This window comes from Nelumbo nucifera, chromosome 5 (genome assembly GCF_055504915.1).
Source record: "Nelumbo nucifera cultivar China Antique chromosome 5, China Antique-T2T, whole genome shotgun sequence".
Classification (NCBI taxonomy): domain Eukaryota; kingdom Viridiplantae; phylum Streptophyta; class Magnoliopsida; order Proteales; family Nelumbonaceae; genus Nelumbo; species Nelumbo nucifera.
The window spans coordinates 34592239-34611100 of NC_142653.1; the positions used below are offsets into that span (position 1 = coordinate 34592239).

Sequence of the window (18862 nt, forward strand, 5' to 3'; positions counted from 1 at the left end):
ATAGCCAATGAGAATTCATTCCAGCTAATTCAGATTTCAATTCGGATTTCAATCTGAACCACACAGGTGAGGGGGCTAGACCTTTCCGGTTGTGAACGAAATGGTCCCTGAGTTGCTCTTTTGATGGGTAACATGGGTTGATTAATTTGAGGATCTTTATGTAGATTTTGAAATTTCGGACTTAATGCACGTAAATTCTGTAATTTCTAGATGATATGAAGAATTTTCAACATTATTTCAAACAGAATATATGCTATCTTGATTCAGCATAACATATTATATATTATATATATGGATCATAAAACACTACATTAAAGGAGAAATTGCAACATTAAGAAAAGGAAAGGCTTGGAGGAGGAGTGGGTGTATCCACGGTTCCTTCTAACATCAAGATCACATTCTTCATTGAAGGACGAAGAGCCGGTTCATCTTGAATACACCACAGTGCAACCTTAACCATTTTCTCAAGTTTGTTCATGTCTACCTCTTCATCATCATCGTCCACAAGCTTATCCAACTCCTTAGCTACAAAGCACTTATAAACCCAACTAGAAAGAATTATCTCATCTGTTGTTGAGACGTTCACCTCCATATTGCTTCTGCGACATATAATCTCTAACAGCACAACCCCAAAGCTATAAACATCAGCCTTTACCGTTATGAGGATATTGTTTTGCCATTCTGGTGCCAAGTATCCTCCAGTCCCTCTGACTCGGGTGAAGCTTCTCGTCTGATTCGGCATCAATAGCTTTGCCAACCCAAAATCCGAGATCTTAGCCGTCCAAAATTCATCCATCAGTATATTTTGGGGCTTTATGTCACAATGGATGATGTGGGTCTCACACTCCTCGTGTAGGTAGAGAATGCCTCTTGCTATGTCCAGTGCTATTCTTAATCTTTCTTTCCAAATGAGGTGTTCTTCAACCTTGAAGAGAAGCTGAGATAGTGAGCCATTACTCATGTATTCATAAACCAGAAGCCTCTTAGAGCCCTCAACGCAGAAGCCCAGCAACCGAACCAAGTTCCTGTGATAAGTTCTCCCAATGGCGCTCATCTCTGCTTTGAATTCTCTTTCTCCTTCTGTCACAGTCTCTAGTCTTTTAACAGCTACAATTCTGTCACCCGGTGATAAGACTCCTTTATAAACTGCTCCAACAGAACCCCTACCCAACTCCTCTTTGAAACCGCCTGTTGCCTTGTCGAGTTCATTGTAAGTGAACTGTCGCAGAGAAAACTCCTCGGTGAGTACCGAATTACAATTTCTTGACAACCTTATATAATTCCGTGCTTGTCGTCGGTGGATACAGAAGCTATATATTGCAATGGCGATAAAGGAACATGTGACGGAAGCAAAACTGACCAAAAGCACTAGGGCCTCTCTTTTCTTTCTATCTTTCGGATCATGTGGCTTCACAGAACCGGTTGAGCTTCTGTTACCTGGGAATCCAGAACTCACCTTTAAGAAAGTTGTGGTAGACTCGTTCTGACCCATTCTTACATATCGCAGTGGAAGAACTAGTTTATTACAATTCCCATTACTATCAAACAGCGCCGCTCCGCAATTACAGTCTTCTAAACACGATTTGCTGCAATCTGCTTCCGTCATTGGCACTACGGAGTAAGGCGGTACGGGAAAAACCAGATCCTTCATTTGAATAACCGTGTACTGTTTCACTGCCTCTTTCCAGTCTCTGCAACCTTCTGGACCAAAGTCACCCTGGCAGCCGAGGAACTTTTGATTGGGATCGATAAAGTTGAAACCAGGAAAACAAAGGCAATCATGTTCACTACCCATGAGAGCGCAATAGCTGTTGAAGCCGCAGAAACCCTTGACTTCACACTGGTCTTGCAACGCCGACCACTCAAGCTTCATGGTGGCGCTACCACCGCTGCTAAAGCTATGAGAATACAGCAGGAAATTACCATTGGGGTCAAGTGTTGCACGGTAAACAACCGCCCCGTGTCCGCTGGAGCTGGACGACGACAGGTTGACTAGAAGGAGTAGCAAAGAACCCTGTTGGCTGAGGAATAGGTTGCCGTTGTAATCGAGATTTAAGTTGATGCTGTCTCCTCCGGTATATGTGCTCGTCCAATCATACGCGTTGAGGGATTCGGCTGTGGTGTTTATCGGGTAAGCAACAAGGTTACCATCTGACTGCATATAGAGAATAAATCGTCCACTTGAGTGGTCAGTGTTTGATACACTGGAAACCAACAAATTGCCGTTGGTTAGATTCTGACCACCCAATATGGTGTCAGTGGGAGAATCGAAGCTCTTCCAGATCACATTTGAAACATTGTCGTAGAGCACAAAATTGCCAGAGTCGAGCAATGAAGCAAAGGAAGCGGGATCAGACGCGCCGGTGATGTTTATCTCTTCACCTTTTTCTGTCCGCAGAACAAGCCAACCCTCCTTGGTCAAAGCTAGGGTAGCATTCGAGGAGACCGGTGGGTCGTCGCGTCTTGCAGTCCAGACAACTGTCTTTTCGGGGTTTCCAACCAACCTAATTCCGACGGAGAAGCCTTTGCCTTCTGGGTAGAAGCCAAATTCGAATCGGCCGGAGGATGAGAGCCATGAGTTGGGTTGAGTGGATGGGGAGAGCGAAGAGCCCAAATTGATCAAATTTGAAAGATTTTGTTGAGCCCCAACAACTAAACAAAGTACGGAGAGAAACACAAACACAAAGAATACAGGCAGCTTAGACGCCATTAGAGATGGAGAGGGTGCAAGACAGAACGCTGCAGCTTTAAGGGAGTGGGGAGGGTCCAAATCTGCTACAAAGAAGAAGTTTCGTGATATGTTACAAAACGGTTACAACACGTCAGTCAAAGAGTGCAGAGTGCTCCCAGGTATGCTAAAATTTCTTTCTCGAGAGTGATTTGTAAGTCAACGTTGATCTCGACCAAATTCTACAATGGGGTGGTCATTTCTGAAGACTAAAATAAATTGAGTAATTGACTTGTCCGGTCGCATTCTTTCAAACAAATGTGCAAAAACACCCTTTCTCTGAAGGCCAAAGTTGAGATTAACCCCATTAAATTAAACCACCCCCATTCACAGAAACTTCATTTCTATAGTGAACAAGGTGCTGCCAGAAGCGACCCTCCCTCCGCCTCTCTCTCTCTCACACACACACACACAGACACACGCACACAATTTCACTTTGGCATTTGTTTTCTTTTTCCTTTTGTTGTTTACAATAAATCCGATTCTCATAAAGTAGTGGCTTTAGTAGGTTCTACTTTTTGCAACATCAATCATCATTGACTTCAGAGATGTTTGGGATCCATGCTGACTCTTTTGATGATCAATGATTTCTCTCAGAAGAGAAATCAGAGAAATTGCTTATTTGGTATCAGCCGATTTTTCAAAAATCAGTTATAAATTTATTTGCTATTGATTATCAACAAATAATAAAAATGGTCATTTACAATATTTGCTATTAATTATCAACAAATAATAAAAATTGGTCATTTACTAAAATAATATATAAATAATCCCAATTAAATCTAACAATGGAACCCAATTTTTCCAGGTTGGGTCGGGTTGAGTCGTCCTCAAATTTAGAAAGCTAAATGTGAGATCTTAACACTATTTTTTCGGGGTTGGTTGGATCGGATTCCCGGGTTGGATCAACTTTTTGCCACTACCAGCGACCCCCACTTCTTAAACAAGGTATTTTTTTTCATGGTTTTTAAAGCCCTAAGAGGTGAGGCCAGCCAGCGTCAGAGGTGTGCCCCGCTGATTAGGTCCGGGATACGGGAGGCCCCAGACAGCCAAGAAATATAAAGTCTCTCTGCTCAACACAGGCCACAGTACCACTCTCTCCAATTGGCAAATTTGAGGGCAAACCGTTCAATTCAGCTGCCCTTCGCTAAAACTACAAAAAATACAAACGTCGCGGAAAGTTTCTCACGACATTTTACGCAAATGTCGCGCCTATAAAAGTCTGGAAAAGTTTAGGTGAAGTTTATGGGAATTTTCAGTGATCCTTTGCAAATGTCACTGAAATTGGTTCGACATCGAACTTGAAAATGACCATAGCAGCTCTGGAATCCACATTATTAGTTTGCCATGAAAATATGTTATTCTCTATAATCACACCAGTTCGTTGCCTTTATCGGCCATTCTTTATATGAACCACGTTAAATTAAGAATGAAATTTAACCATGAAGAAGAAACAGAGTCCTGAGTCTCTTGACAAAGGTAAACGAGCACCAGGAAATAAGGAAACGATATCTTGGTATTTTCTGCTTTTGTTGTGATAGATAATGGAGACTATATATGAGAAGATGAAAACGGTAAGCGAACAGCACAGTCGCACCAGGAAATGAGGAAACGATACCGCATAAAAAATAACAGCAACATCAGTTTAAGGACAAAGAAATTCAACTTCACAGTTGCAGAGAACGAAAAACAACACTATTGTTGCCTTCTCGCAGGATTGAGGTGAGATTGGATGACATATAAAGGATAGTACAACCGCGAAAGAAAGGTAGCCTCTGCAACATCAAGTTTTTCATGCATTTGCTGTCTCTACTTTCTTCAGAACCATCAAAAACTGTTGAAGACCGATCCCTTTAAGTTGTTAGCAGAGGCGTATAGCTAGGGCATGATAGCGACAACGTTTAACATGGCTCAACTCAAGAGGTACTTAGGAAAGATGAGGGATCAGGAGGAATTGGAATTTCTACAGTCCCTTCCAACATTAAGACCACCTTCATCGAGGGACGGAGGGATGGCTCATCCTGGATGCACCAAAGACCCACAGTAACCATCCTCTCCAATCCTCTCTTCTCCACCTCTTCATCACCCAGTAGCTTGTTTAGCTCACCAGCCATGTAACAGTCGTAGACCCTATCTGTAAGAACTATTTCATCCTCAGGAAGACTGATATCCACACTACGACGACAACATACCATCTCCAGCAACACAATTCCAAAGCTGTAGACATCTGCTTTCACTGTTATGGGCATGTTCCGATGCCACATACCCCCTTGTCCCCCTAACGCCTGTGTACGTCCCAGTTTGGTCGAGCTTCAATAGTTTTGCCAATCCGAAGTCTGCAATCTTGGGGCACATATTCTCATCTATGAGTATGTTTTGGGGCTTTATATCGCAGTGGATGATTTGGGTCTTACACTCTTCATGCAAATAGAAGATACCCCTTGCTATATTCACACCGATTCCCACTCTTTGATCCCAACTTAGTACTCTTTCAGCTTTGAAGAGGAACTCTGCTAGTGATCCTATTAAATGTTGCTACACATTTCCAAGAATCATTGAATCAGTCCTCTTGAAGATACAGTAAAGCTCTCTTCCAATGTTCCCTTCATTCCTATGTGCGTCGGTTGCATCTTCCAAAGGTAGGCAGTTCCAAAGTTAGTCGGTTCGGCTCCCTAGGTGAGTTAATGTGAGTCTTTGTTCAATGTAAGTCGGTTCACCTTCAACCGACTCCATCTACTATAAAAACCCCTCTTCTATACTGATTCGAATTATCAGAGAAAAATACCAGAATACATTTACAAAACTTTTCTCTTGTTCAACTAAGTTCTATTCTGTGTTTTCTATCATATTTTTTTACAGTATTTATTGTTACTATCATCCGCAACCATCAGTGGTATCAGAGCTCATTCGATCAATCTCTTGGGCGTGATTTCTTCTAAACATAATGTGTGCAGAAACCAATCGTTCCACCCTTTCTCTTCCAATCTTCAATGGAGAAAACTATGACTTCTGGTCCATCAAAATGAAGACCTATTTTCGGTCACAAAGTTTATGGAGAATCGTTGAGGAAGGATTCTGCATTGCTAAAGACACCTCTACTCTTTCTGCTTGCAGCAAGCAATGGCTGAGGAGATATTTCCTCGAATCATGGGCGCATCAACTGCAAAAGAAGCATGGGATACACTACAAGAGGAGTTTCAAGGATCTATCAAGGTACGCACTGTTAAATTGCAGAAGTTTAGAAGGGATTTTGAAAATCTTAAGATGAAGGATAATGAGACTGCAAAAGATTACTATTCTAGAATAAAAGAAATAGTAAATCAAATGAGAGCCTATGGGGAGACTATTTCTGACAAGAAAATAGTCGAGAAAATTTTAATCTCTTGTACAGAGAGATATGATCCAATAATTTCGGTGATAGAAGAAATAAAGGATCTAGAAACACTATCACCAACTAAATTGATGGGCTCTCTCGAGACATATGAAAATAGGCGTGACAGGCAGAATGAAAATTCAGTTGAAGCTGCCTTTCAGTCTAAAGTTAATCTGCGGTCTCATAAACCAAAAGTTGATGGAAGAAAGTCACAAGAAAAACCAAAAGAAAATAATGACAAGTATTCTTCATGTGGTATTTGCAAGAAGAGAAACCACTTGGAGAAACCACAGTGCCAAAACTGTAAAAAATTTGGCCATGTTGAAAAAGTTTGTAGATTCAAGAAAACCCATCAAGTTAATTTTTCATAAAAGAAAAATGAGGAAAATAATCTTTTTTATGCTTGCCATTCTGCAATAGAAGAAAAAAAGAATACTTGGTATCTTGATAGTGGGTGTAGTAACCACGTGACTAAAAATGAAAGCATCTTCCATAGTCTTGATAAAATCACGACCAAAGTCAAAATTGGTAACGGCGACTTCATGGAAGCAACCGGCAAAGGCACCATTGTTGTTGACACCAAACAAGGCAAAAAATACATAAATGATGTACTTTTGGTCCCCAATATTGATCAAAATCTACTCAATGTGGGCCAAATGATAGAAAGAGGTTACTCTTTACATTTTGAGGGAAACTCTTGCACAATCTATGATAAGCAAGACAAGTCCCTTGAAATTGCAAAAACAAAAATGACAGAAAATAGATGCTTCCCCATTCAATGGAGAGATGCAAGTTATATAGCAATGCAAGCACAAGTGGACGAGTCGTGGCTATGGCACAGAAGATTCAGACACTTTAATTTCCATGGATTAAGGATTCTTCAGTAGAAGAACATGATGCATGACCTACCAGCTATCAAGGAGTTCAACAATGTCTGTGAAGGGTGTATGCTTGGAAAACAATATTGACATCCCTTCCCATCCGGCAAAGCTTGGAGAACCAAAGAGCCATTGGAGTTAATTCATACAGATGTTTGTGGTCCTATGCGTACTCCATCAAATAATCAAAACAGGTATTTCATCATCTTCGTTGATGATTATACTAGAATGACATGGGTTTATTTCTTGCGAGAAAAATCGCAGGTTTTTGATATTTTTAAAAAATTCAAAGCCCGTGTTGAGAAGCAAAGTGGTCACAACAATAAGACCATAAGTGACAGAGGCAAAGAATATACTTCCAATGATTTCAACAAGTTCTGTGAAGATGAAGGCATGGAGCATCAACTTACAGTTGGGTACACTCCAGAACAGAATGGAGTATCCGAAAGAAAAAACATAACAATTATGGAGACTGCAAAAGCCATGCTCATGGAAAAGGGTCTTCCCAAAATTTTTTGGGCAGAGGCAGTAAACACTACTGTCTATCTGCTCAATAGATGTCTAACTAAAGCTGTGCAAAATAGGACACCAATTGAAGTTTGGAGTGGGCAAAAGCCATCAGCAAAGCATCTCAGAATTTTCGGATGCATATGCTACACACATGTCCCACAAGAGAAAAGAGGCAAACTGGATGAGAAGACTGAGAAATGAATTTTCTTAGGCTATAGCACTCAATCAAAAGGCTATCGAGTCTATAGCTTAAGGAAAGAAAAACTCATAATTAGTCGAGACATAAGCTTCGGCGAGGATGCTGCATACAATTGGGAGACAAAAGAAGTTGAAAGAAAGACTATCAACTTGCCTCTATTACCAAGTCAAAGAATTGAAGAAATTTGTGATCAAATCAGTTCGCCAACACAATCGGAACCGGAACAAGCTTCACAGTCTACTCCGAACTCACCACCAAGGCAAACTAAATCCTTAACGGAAATATATGAAACATGCAACTTGATGATTATAGAACCAAAAAGTTTTGAAGAAGCTTTTAAGGAAGAAAAATGGAGAAAAGCTATGAATGAAGAGATAAAAATGATAAAAAAAATGAGACTTGGGAGCTTGTGGATCGTCCACAAGACAAAGACACTATTGGAATTAAGTGGGTCTACAAGACAAAGCTTAACTCAGATGGCTCAATCTAGAAGCTTAAAGCAAGGCTAGTTGCTAAAGGATACTCACAACAATACGGTATCGACTACAATGAGATATTTGCTCCAGTTGCTCGCCTTGACACAATCAGGGCATTGATAGCACTAGCTGCACAGAAGAAATTGAAAACTTTTCAACTTGATGTAAAATCTGCATTCCTCAATGACTATCTTAAGGAGGAAATCTATGTGAAGCAGCGTCAAGGGTTCGTGGTGCAAGGACAAGAAGACAAAGTTCCCAGATTAAATAAGGCATTATATGGCTTAAAAAAAGCTCCACGAGCTTGGTACAACAGAATCGACAATTATTTCTCGGAGCAAGGATTCAGGAGGAGCTATAGTGAGCCAACACTCTACATCAAAACTCAAGGTACAAATGATCTTATTTATACTGGAGATAATGAGAAGATGGTCAAGAAGTTTAAAGAAGACATGATGAAGACTTTTGAGATGACTGATTTAGGCTTAATGCACTACTTTCTTGGAATTGAAATAACGCAAGAAGAAGAAGAGACATTCATCTCACAAAAGAAGTATACAAAAACTCTTTTGAACAATTCAAAATGGAGGGGTGCAAAACAATCTCCACTCCATTAGACAACACTTAAGCATTCAAAAAGGAAGATGGCTCACCAAAGGAAAATGAATCACAATTTCAAAATATGATTAGAAGTCTTCTCTATTTAACTGGTACAAGACCAGACATCATATATGCAGTTAGTCTACTATCAAGATTCATGCAGAATCCAAGTCAAGTCCACCATGGAGCAGCTAAAAGAATACTAAGGTATTTGCAAGGTACAAAAAGCTATGGAATTCGGTACAGTCACACATGACTCTAAGCTCATTGGCTACATAGACAGTGACTGGGCAGGTTTAGTAGATGACATGAAAAGTACATCTGATTATGCTTTCACACTTGGATCAAGGATATTTTCTTGGGCTTCAAAGAAGCAAGCAACTGTTGCCCAATCATCAGCTGAAGCAGAATATATTGCAGCAGCAATAACAACGAGCCAAGCTATATGGCTCAAAAGGATACTTGATGACATGGGAGAACCACAAGTTGGTGCTACTGAAATCTACTGCGATAGCAAATCAGCTATTGCAATGGCAAAGAATCCCATATTTCACAGCAGAACCAAACATATTGGCATCAAGTATCACTTTATCAGAGAAGCTGAAGGAAACAAAGAAATAGAACTCAGACATTGCAAAACTGAAAAACAGTTAGCTGACATATCACAAAGGCTCTACCAAAAGGCAAGTTCGAATTGTTACGAGACATGATTGGAGTTGTTGAAATGTGCACCAAGGAGGAGTATTAAATGTTGCTACACATTTCCAAGAATCATTGAATCAGTCCTCTCGAAAATACAGTAAAGCTCTCTTCCAATGTTCGCTTCATTCCTATGTGCGTCGATTGCATCTTCCAAAGGTAGGCAGTTCCAAAGTTAGTCGGTTCAGCTCCCTAGGTGAGTTAATGTGAGTCTTTGTTCATTGTAAGTCGGTTCACCTTCAACCGACTCCATCTACTATAAAAACCCCTCTTCTGTACTGATTCGAATTATTAGAGAGAAATACCATAATACATTTACAAAACTTTTCTCTCGTTCAACTAAGTCCTATTCTGTGTTTTCTGTCATATTTTTTACAGTATTTACTGTTACTATCATCCACAACCATCAAATCCATTGCTCATGTACTCATACACTAGTAGCCTGTTAGGGCCTTCATTGCAGTAACCCAGTAACTGTACTAAGTTTCTATGATGAGTTTTGCCAATAACTCTCATCTCAGTCTAAAACTCCCGTTCTCCCTGTTCCACCACTTGGTGTAATTTCTTAACTGTGACCACCCTTTGGTTTCATCCCTTTGCTATGGTTCCTCTAAAGACTGAGCCACAAAGACGATTTTTGTGGCTCCTCTGTAAATTCTTCATTTTCCTAATGAGAACAACCGAAATTGCTAGGAGAATAATTGGCCTAATAATAAATGCAACACCAACGAATAAAATAGCATTCCTGCTTTGCGCTTTGCTTCCTCTGGTTTCTGCTTCAGCTGTAGTTAAAGGATCGCTTCTGCTCTCTGACCTTCTGCCCACCTTGACTAAAACAATGGTAGTATCATCCATGTTTCTTCTCCCATATCTCAACAGTAGCTTCTGCTTCCTGCATTCTTTATCTTTAAAAAATGCAACTTCACAGTAACAATCACTCAAGCAGTTATCGTTGCAATCTTCTACCTCCGAGAGATTTATGATAGAATACGGGTTACTTTCCCATTGTATATTATCCGATCTATACAAAGACAATATGAGATTTTGGTCCTTTTTACCACAAGTTTCTCCACTGGAACTTCTCTGCAGCCCAACCAGTGTTGACTTGGATCTATGAAATCAAAACCATCAAGACAGGAGCAAATAGCTTCTTCATCCATGAGTCTTCAGTACGCATTTAGGCCACATAGACCCTTGGGGTCACAACGATTAGTCAGTGAGAACCACTTGACTGACCAATCACTTTTCTGATCCAAACTGTTGGCATACAACCGTATGATGCCATCCACATCGATTGTCAGGCGGTAAAAGATTGTTTCATTTGTAGAATTCTCTCTGGCATACAGGGTTTTTATTTGGAATCCGGTGCCGTTGTGCAAGTACAGGTGGCCATCTTCGTTAAAATTTAATGTAACGCCGGCTCCTTCATCAGCCGTACCTATACTCCAATAAGCGTGCTGCGCAGTATCAGAAGTTTGAATAGGGTATTGCACGAGGTTTCCATCTTACTACATTTTGAGGCGAAACCTTCCCATTGAGTCGTTGGTTGCCGAAGCACTAGAGAACAGCTCTTTTACCTGTCATCAAGCGCTGGGTTGGTAGAATGGTCGTAGTTGGGGAATCGAAACTCTGCCATTTGATATTCCCATTAGAACCATAGAGAATGAAGTTGCCCAAATCAAGCATGGAAGCAGAAGAAGCGGATTGCGGAGCTTCAGCAATGGTCTTTTCTTGGCCTTGATTTGATCGTAATGTTACCCTCTATTGGATGAGAATACGCGAGAGTCCTACGAGATCCTGGATCTGTATATTTCTGTACAATTAGGAAGCTTTGTTTTTAGCAGCCGTGTTTGTAGGAAGATATTCTTTTTGGATTAGGAAGTCTTTTGGAGATAGAAGTTGCATTGCATTTAGGACGTCGGGTTGTTAGAACGTTTTGGAGCAAGAAACTCCATCGAGTTTGTATATATATCATGAGATAACAATCGAAACAACAACCTTTGGCTTTCAAAATTTTTTCATGGTATCAGAGCGGGCTTCTGGCAAGTCAAATCCAGCAACCCTTTGATATGAAGGTAGTTGGCAGCCATTATAAGATGGTAAAGCTCATCGACACCGACGTTGATGTACTCTGAGTCCCAGTTCCTGATTTCTTCGTGAGCCTCATTAGGATCGTCCATCTTCTTCTTGGAATCAAACTCGACATATTTCTTGCAATAATCAATCACCTTGGGTTAGATATTACTTCTGACGTTGAGCAACGGAATCACATCGACACCAAAGCCATCTTCGACCATTTGCTTGATCGTCTCAGATGAGTCTTGCTGATTGATCACCATGGCTACTGATGTAGCACAATCCGGTCACTCCTATCTGGCGCTCGCGTCGCTCCTGAGAGGTACCTGAAATGAGAGGAAAGAGGAAGAACTCCCGGGGGGTTTCCCGGCAGGAATGCTCCGATGCTTAAGTCAGTACTCTCATAGTAGACTGCAAGCTAAAAATCACAGTCTGAGAGTTAGAACTTGCTTACTTGCTTCTGGGGTTGGTGCCTTTATACAAGCATTGTCTGGCATGGGCTTCACACACCATATCTGAGATCTCTGCGAGGTCATCTAAGTGGTTCGAGATTCCTGGAGGTAACTGCCATGCACGTTGACCACCCTCTAGATCGCTTGGCACGTGGGCCAACTTCCAAGGATCATGGGAGTGTTTGGATATGCACGCCGAATTCATCGGCGAGCACGTCTTGCAAATCGCCAGGTCGCGCCAGTGCCAGGCTGCCAGGTCGCGCTTAGGCCAGATTGCCAGGTCGGTGCCTGTGTTAGGCCGCACACAGGTCGTCGAGTGGGCGCCTTAGAGCTATGATTGCACTGCATCAGCCTCGTGGTGCCGGTCACCCACTCCTACAAGAAGCTGCTAGGAGCTCGACCAACGGGGGCAGCACTACTGACTTTAGGTCGCCAACTCACACGAGAGCCTTGGAAGGCTCGACCAGCAAGGGCGCCCATGTAGTCTGTTGGCCACCAACTTCCGCGGAAACCATGAAGAGCTCATCTTTGTAGAGGGGACCTCGCGAAGAGGACTGATGAGGTTTTATTTTCTGGGAGAAGAGGACTTAGCTTTTTGTAGGATGAGAACTTAGCTTTTGTAGAATGAGAACTTAGCTTTTTGTAGCGTATTCTCACAGACGGCGCCAATTGATGTAATCGTTTCTGGTCACGTATCATTTTCATTTGGCTAAGTACCTCGTCATTTGGTCTGCTCCCAGGTAGCCGATGACTCAGGGGCTGAAGTGGAGCTCCCTGGTGTAGTGCAACCCGGCTGCTCCCTGCAGAAGATGATCTTCTCATCATTGTAGACAGCAGGAACTGGTTGCCTGCAAGAAGCATCATTTTCCCCCTTTTTGCCTAACTTTGCCCCTGGGGGGTGAGGTCTTTATATACTGGAGTCCTCACGGGTTTGGTGGAGCAATTCCTAGATTCCCGCTATGATGGGACTTGTTTCCATGTTAGGTGGGGATAAAGCCACCAACAGAGCCATCCTCCGCAGACTAAAGGCACGGCTGGACCGAGCTAAAGGATTGTGGGCAGATGAACTACCCAGTGTCCTATGGGCCTACTGGACCACGAAGAAGACTACCACGGGAGAAACACCCTTCAACATCACCTACGACACCGAAACAGTGATCCCCGCAGAGATTGAAGTACCTACGTTGTGGCTAGAAACATACAATGATCAGCCACGCGAGCGCCAACTAGGAGTGACTAGATTGTGCTACATCAGCTGCCAACAACGACAGGAACGGTGAGAGCTCGAGTAAGTCTGTTGGATCGTCTTCTCCTTTCTATTTGCATCCATCAGATAATCCTGGAATTATTATCAGTCCGATGGTCTTGAGAGGAGATAACTACGACGAATCGGCAAAAGCTCATGCTGCTCAGTCATCAGCGGGGCATGAGGTGGCTGCTAATGCAGCTGTGACTGACGGAGACCGAACCGGACTGAGCGAGCTTAATGACGAGTAATGGCAGACTCTTGTAAGCATGCTTAATGCTTACAAAACCGGGACTAATGAAAAACTTTCTAGTAGGAATTACTCCACTGAATGGATTATTGACTCTGGGGCGTCACATCACATGACAGGGAATTTAAATGTGCTCGTCGACACCTATGATGTTGCACATTGTCCTGTTAGGTTACCCAACAGTGCACACACCAAGGCCGTGAAAGAAGACACTGCTCAACTTGGAAATAATTTTAAATTGCTGCACGTATTATATGTCCCAAAACTCAATTGTAATTTATTGTCAGTAGGTTGGTTACTTCGTGACATAGATTGTATTGTGACATTTACTAATAAGTTGTGTGTGATACAAGACCGCATCTCGATGACTCTGATTGGTGCGGGTGAACAGCTTGATGGGGTCTATGTCTTCAAGGGTGTGGTGCCGATTCGTGCTTACAAGACAGATTGAATTGGGTCAAGCAATTTGTGGCATCGGAGATTGAAACACCCTTCTCATCAAACGGTTAGCTTGCTTCTTAATATCAGTAATAATAAGAACAAAACCTGTGATGTTTGTTTGAAGGCAAAGCAAACTAGAGATATTTTTATTCAAAGCGGCAATAAAGTGACTGATTGTTTTGCATTGATTCATTGCGACTTATGGGGTGCTTATAGAGTACCTGCATCTTGTGGATCATCTCGGTTTGTTGTCCACACGATTGTCTTTTCGCATATTCCGGCAAACCATATTCCAATGGCGAAGCCATTGCCCTGTGGATAAAATCCAGAGGCAAATCGTCCAGAGCTTGAGAGCCATGATGGGTTGGAGGTGGGGGAGAGAGAAGAACCTATGCTTATGTTGGATGGTCGCTGTTGAGCTATTACTACACGAACGATAGAAGAGAAGATAAGAAACAGAAAATGAGCAGCCATGATCAAGACGTAGTTCTGTGTTATTATGATTTCATCTTAATAGGAATAGCTTTTGTAAGGCCTCAAGCTCAATAAAGCGTGTTGAAACGTCATCAAAAGCACACAGTCACAATTTATACCATTCAAATATGCAACTTTTGACTAAGTTTTCAACTCTGCAACTTGGAGAGGCCTCATTCCATGTATACGTACGGCATTATATTTTTACTCGCAATTGGTTCTATAACTAAGTGGTCTTAGTATTCATAAATGGTGATTGATCCAGTTACGAATGCTACTAAGCCAGCTTCTCAAGCTTCTGTTAGGATTAGGAGTCCGTTCACGTATATATCCTCTTTATATATATATCTTCTTTTCTTATCATGAATAGTTCCGATAGGGTAGGAAAGATTGAGTCCCTGTAAACATAGGAGTTCTAGTTGCCATAAGCTTAGGAGTTCTGTGGTTGTATTCATGTATATATATACTTGAATTCTCAATGAATAATAGACAGAAAAGATTAAACCAGCCAGTGGTTTCACAGCTTCCATGTCAACTAAGGTAATTTTGTGCTCTATGATTCCAATCTAGAAGCTTTATGGACCAGTTTTGATCATCCAACCGATACACTTTTGGTAGGACTGAGTCTCGCACCATCCAAGTTTCTCTATTCCAGCATCTCAGAAACTGACCGTTCTACTGGAAGGTTTCGGCTTTTGATGCAAAGCGATGGGAATCTCGTCGCTTATCCATTAACAGGTTTTCTTGATGGAAGATATGCTTAGTGGTCAAGTGACACCAAAGAAGTAAGCTCAACGAACGTGTCACTGGATCAAAATGAAGATGGGGTATTATTTCTTCACAGTAATTTTTTTGGGATCAGTAGTTTATATGATGAATTCATTATAAAGAATATAACTGAAGGTGGATTTCCCACCAGAGGAAAGGTTTTGTATCGAGCTACATTTGACAGTGATGGTGTCTTGCGTCTTTATTTGCATCAAATTGGAACTAATAGTAGTTTGAATTTCACGATCATGTGGTCTGCCATTAATAAACAAGATCTCTGTACTGTGAAAGGTATTTGTGGGTTAAACAGCTATTGCACCATGAATGGTGCAACCCACGATTGCCTTTGTCCTCTTGGTTTTGATTTCATTGATCCCAATAGGAGATACGTTGGGTGCAAACTGAGTGTCAATCTAGAAGAGGGTTGTTTAGGAAGTAATAACACGAACTACACCATCTCACCCTGGGAAAACACGGCATGGGAAGTGATGAATATGCACTTTCATGGCTATCTAGTGAAGGAGATTGTGAACGTGGTTGTTTGGATGACTGTAATTGTGTGGTGGCTCTGTATAAAGATCAATATTGCAGGGAGCTGAAACTACCATTGAGATATGGGAAGAGAACTGCGAGTCAATCCATAAGAGCTTTCATTAAGTCGAGAATTGGAAGCTCAAGTAGAGATACCCATTCCAAAACAATTGTTGTCAATAAAATCATTACCAATAGACTCGGCAAAGAGTTTCTCATAGTGGGTCTTGTTCTTATGGCCTTATCTTTGATAACTTTTGTTTCTTGTGGCTTCTTGATTTACAGAAACAGGATATGGAGCTACCAGGTGATCTCAAAGAATGCAAATCTTCAGTCAGATTTTGTTGAAGAAATCAATTTGAAATCGTTCACATATAATGAGCTTGCACAAGCAACTAATAATTTCAAGGAAGAGCTCGGTAGGGGCGCTTTTGGAAGGGTTTACAAGGGTTCCTTACCAAGAGGAAGGAGAGAAATTGCAGTGAAGAAGCTAGAGAGGGTGGCTGAAGAAGGAGAAACCGAGTTCCAGACAGAGATGAAGGTAATTGGGAGGACCCACCACAGGAACTTGGTACAATTGCTTGGATTCTGCAGTGAAGGTTTGAATAGTCTTCTAGTTTGTGAATACATATATGAAAAATGGCTCTCTTGCAGACCTCCTCTTCAAGGCCCAAATGCTTCCTGAATGGAAAGAGAGAGTCAGAATCTCTATAGAAATAGCAAGAGGAATCCTCTATCTACATGAGGAATGCCAAACCCATATCATCCATTGCGACCTAAAGCCTCATAACATTCTCATGGATGATGTATGGACTGCAAAGATTTCAGATTTTGGACTGGCGAAGCTGCTGATGCCGGACCAAACAAGGACATTCACCACCCCGAGAGGAACAAGAGGGTACCAAGCCCCAGAGTCGCACAAGAATGAACCGGTAACAGTAAAAGCAGATGTTTACAGCTTTGGAACCTTGTTACTTGAAATCATTTGTTGCAGGAGGAAACTTGAATTATCAGTTGCAGAGGAAGAGATAATTCTATTGGAGTGAGTGCATAGGTGTTATGACAACTCAGAGTTAGACAAGTTAGTGGGCATTGAAGAGGTGAATGCAGATGAGTTGGAGAGGATGGTGAAGGTGGGTTTGTGGTGTGTCCAGATGGAACCAGCTTTACGTCCCTCAATGAAGCAGGTGGTGTTGATGCTGGAAGGGACTCTGATCACACCCCCTCCTCCCTCAACTTCTTCCATTAATGGCTAGCACTTTCTAGGATCTTCTTCCTGCTTCATCTGTGATCTGATTGCTTGTTAATTTGTTATCTTGAGATGGTTAATTTGTAGTTTATATTACTTCGTCTATAATTAGTACTTATGAATATGTCTAACAAATTAAAAACCTTCTTATTTTACATTTTTTATCCATTCTACAACTTTGTATAATAATAATAATAAGAGGTGCTAAGCTTGCTGTGTCCGTTTGTACTGTGAATATGATTTATACTCCTGCTGGATGTGAAATTTGTACTTTTTGTCATTGCACTACAAAAATAACCGCTTTTTGTGACGTTTGTTTTGTGTCGTTTAAAACAAACGTCGCCAAAATTCAACATTTTCGTCTCACGATTATCTTAAATGTCATTATACCTTGCTTTTTTTGTGACATTTATTAAATTTTATTGCGACATTTGACTTAAACGTCACTAAAACATCTTTCCCGCCACCACCAAATTTTTCCGCCAAATATTTTTGTGACAATTGAGTTAAATGTCACAAAAAGTGAAAATAAATGTCGCCAAAAAAGAACTTTTGGTGATGTTTATTTTACAAATGTCACAACAAATAAACTTTATTGCAACGTTTGACTTAAATGTCACAAAATGTTTTTGTGACAATTGAACTAAATGTCACAAAAAGGGAAAACTAAATAACGCTAAAAATGAATCTTTGGTGACATTTATTTTCGAAATGTCCGCAAAAAATATATGCATGATTTTGAGTCGGCCTGATGCAGCCTGGCATGATGGACTACGGGCCATGTCAAGCATGACTTGATTGTATGGGTTGTGCTAGGCCTGGGGATTTAGGTCCATGGGCCGGTATAGCATGCTACGACTGAGCGGGTCGTATCGCCCGCAACCTTTGGTACGGCCTAGCATTACCCATATATGATATTATATAATAATTAAATAATATATTAATATATAAAATTTAACTTTGAATTTTATTTTATTATTGCATATATAAACACTTGTATATTGCATATATTATTTGAGTTCTTTGATTTTTTAGTTTTATTGATATTTATAATATATATTATAAATAAATATATAAATACTAGGAATGCGTATATATATTAAATAAAAATAATAACTTACATAAAAATATAATATATATTTTATATTTTATTAGTAATTATCAATTAATTAACTAGATAGTTGATTACTATTCAAAATTAGTTAACTAATTAATTAACCTTGAAGGATGGCTTGCACCTAGGAATGTCAATAATAGGTTGGGTTTAGCATGGGTTTGCCTCAAACTAACCTAAGGTTGTCAACAAGTTTGATCTACGTAGAAGCAATCCCAAACAAATTGTTAATTAGGAAAAATCATAGACCCATAATCGTTCCAATTGACAGTTAGGGCTATTGGGTTTGAACTTGATAGATCTGAATATACTAAAAACTATATTTGTTTATTTAAATAATAATATAAAATTTAAATTTTGATAATATAACCTTAATAAAAACAATAAAATTTACTAAATTGTTTATAAATTAATAAACTAAAATTTTAAACCAATTAATATTGTCTTATTTATTATCTATCAAATCTACCATTTATAACATAAAATATGAATCAATTCGGGACAAGAAAGAACTGAAATTGTCCCAATTATTTATCATGAAAAAATCATGGAACCAGAACCGCTATAATCTATTTGGTCGGTTTAAGTTTGTTGGGTACATCTGACCCATTGACAACCCTACCCTAACCTGACTCTCTCTAATGTCCCTACATAAATCAAACTTGAGCCAACTCAATAACATGCATTTTTTGAACTTAACCCAACTCAATAGGGAAAAATAGAATTTGTAGTTATTGTAATTACATTTAAACAGGAATAAATAGCAAAATTCCCAAAGAAAAACTTCCTGAAACAGAA

The 18862-nt window shown here is 40.4% G+C and overlaps 1 protein-coding gene and 2 pseudogenes across 1 annotated transcript; 1 reads left to right on the plus strand and 2 right to left on the minus strand.

Annotated features, from left to right (window-relative positions):
• Nucleotides 1–262: 262 nt before the first annotated feature.
• Nucleotides 263–3007, minus strand: LOC148791392 (G-type lectin S-receptor-like serine/threonine-protein kinase LECRK1). Its single transcript, XM_088887183.1, has one exon. The coding sequence runs from the start codon at nucleotides 2708–2710 to the stop codon at nucleotides 332–334; it is 2379 nt and encodes a 792-aa protein (XP_088743309.1). The 5' UTR covers nucleotides 2711–3007; the 3' UTR covers nucleotides 263–331.
• Nucleotides 3008–4644: 1637 nt separating this feature from the next.
• Nucleotides 4645–14402, minus strand: LOC148791393 (G-type lectin S-receptor-like serine/threonine-protein kinase LECRK3; annotated as a pseudogene).
• Nucleotides 14403–14651: 249 nt separating this feature from the next.
• On the plus strand, nucleotides 14652–16957 carry LOC148791394 (G-type lectin S-receptor-like serine/threonine-protein kinase LECRK3; annotated as a pseudogene).
• Nucleotides 16958–18862: the final 1905 nt, after the last annotated feature.

What these genes read in the sequence shown, in the direction of transcription:
- LOC148791392 (XM_088887183.1), bottom strand. Translation starts at nt 2,710, where the DNA reads ATGGCGTCTAAGCTGCCTGTATTCTTTGTGTTTGTGTTTCTCTCCGTA.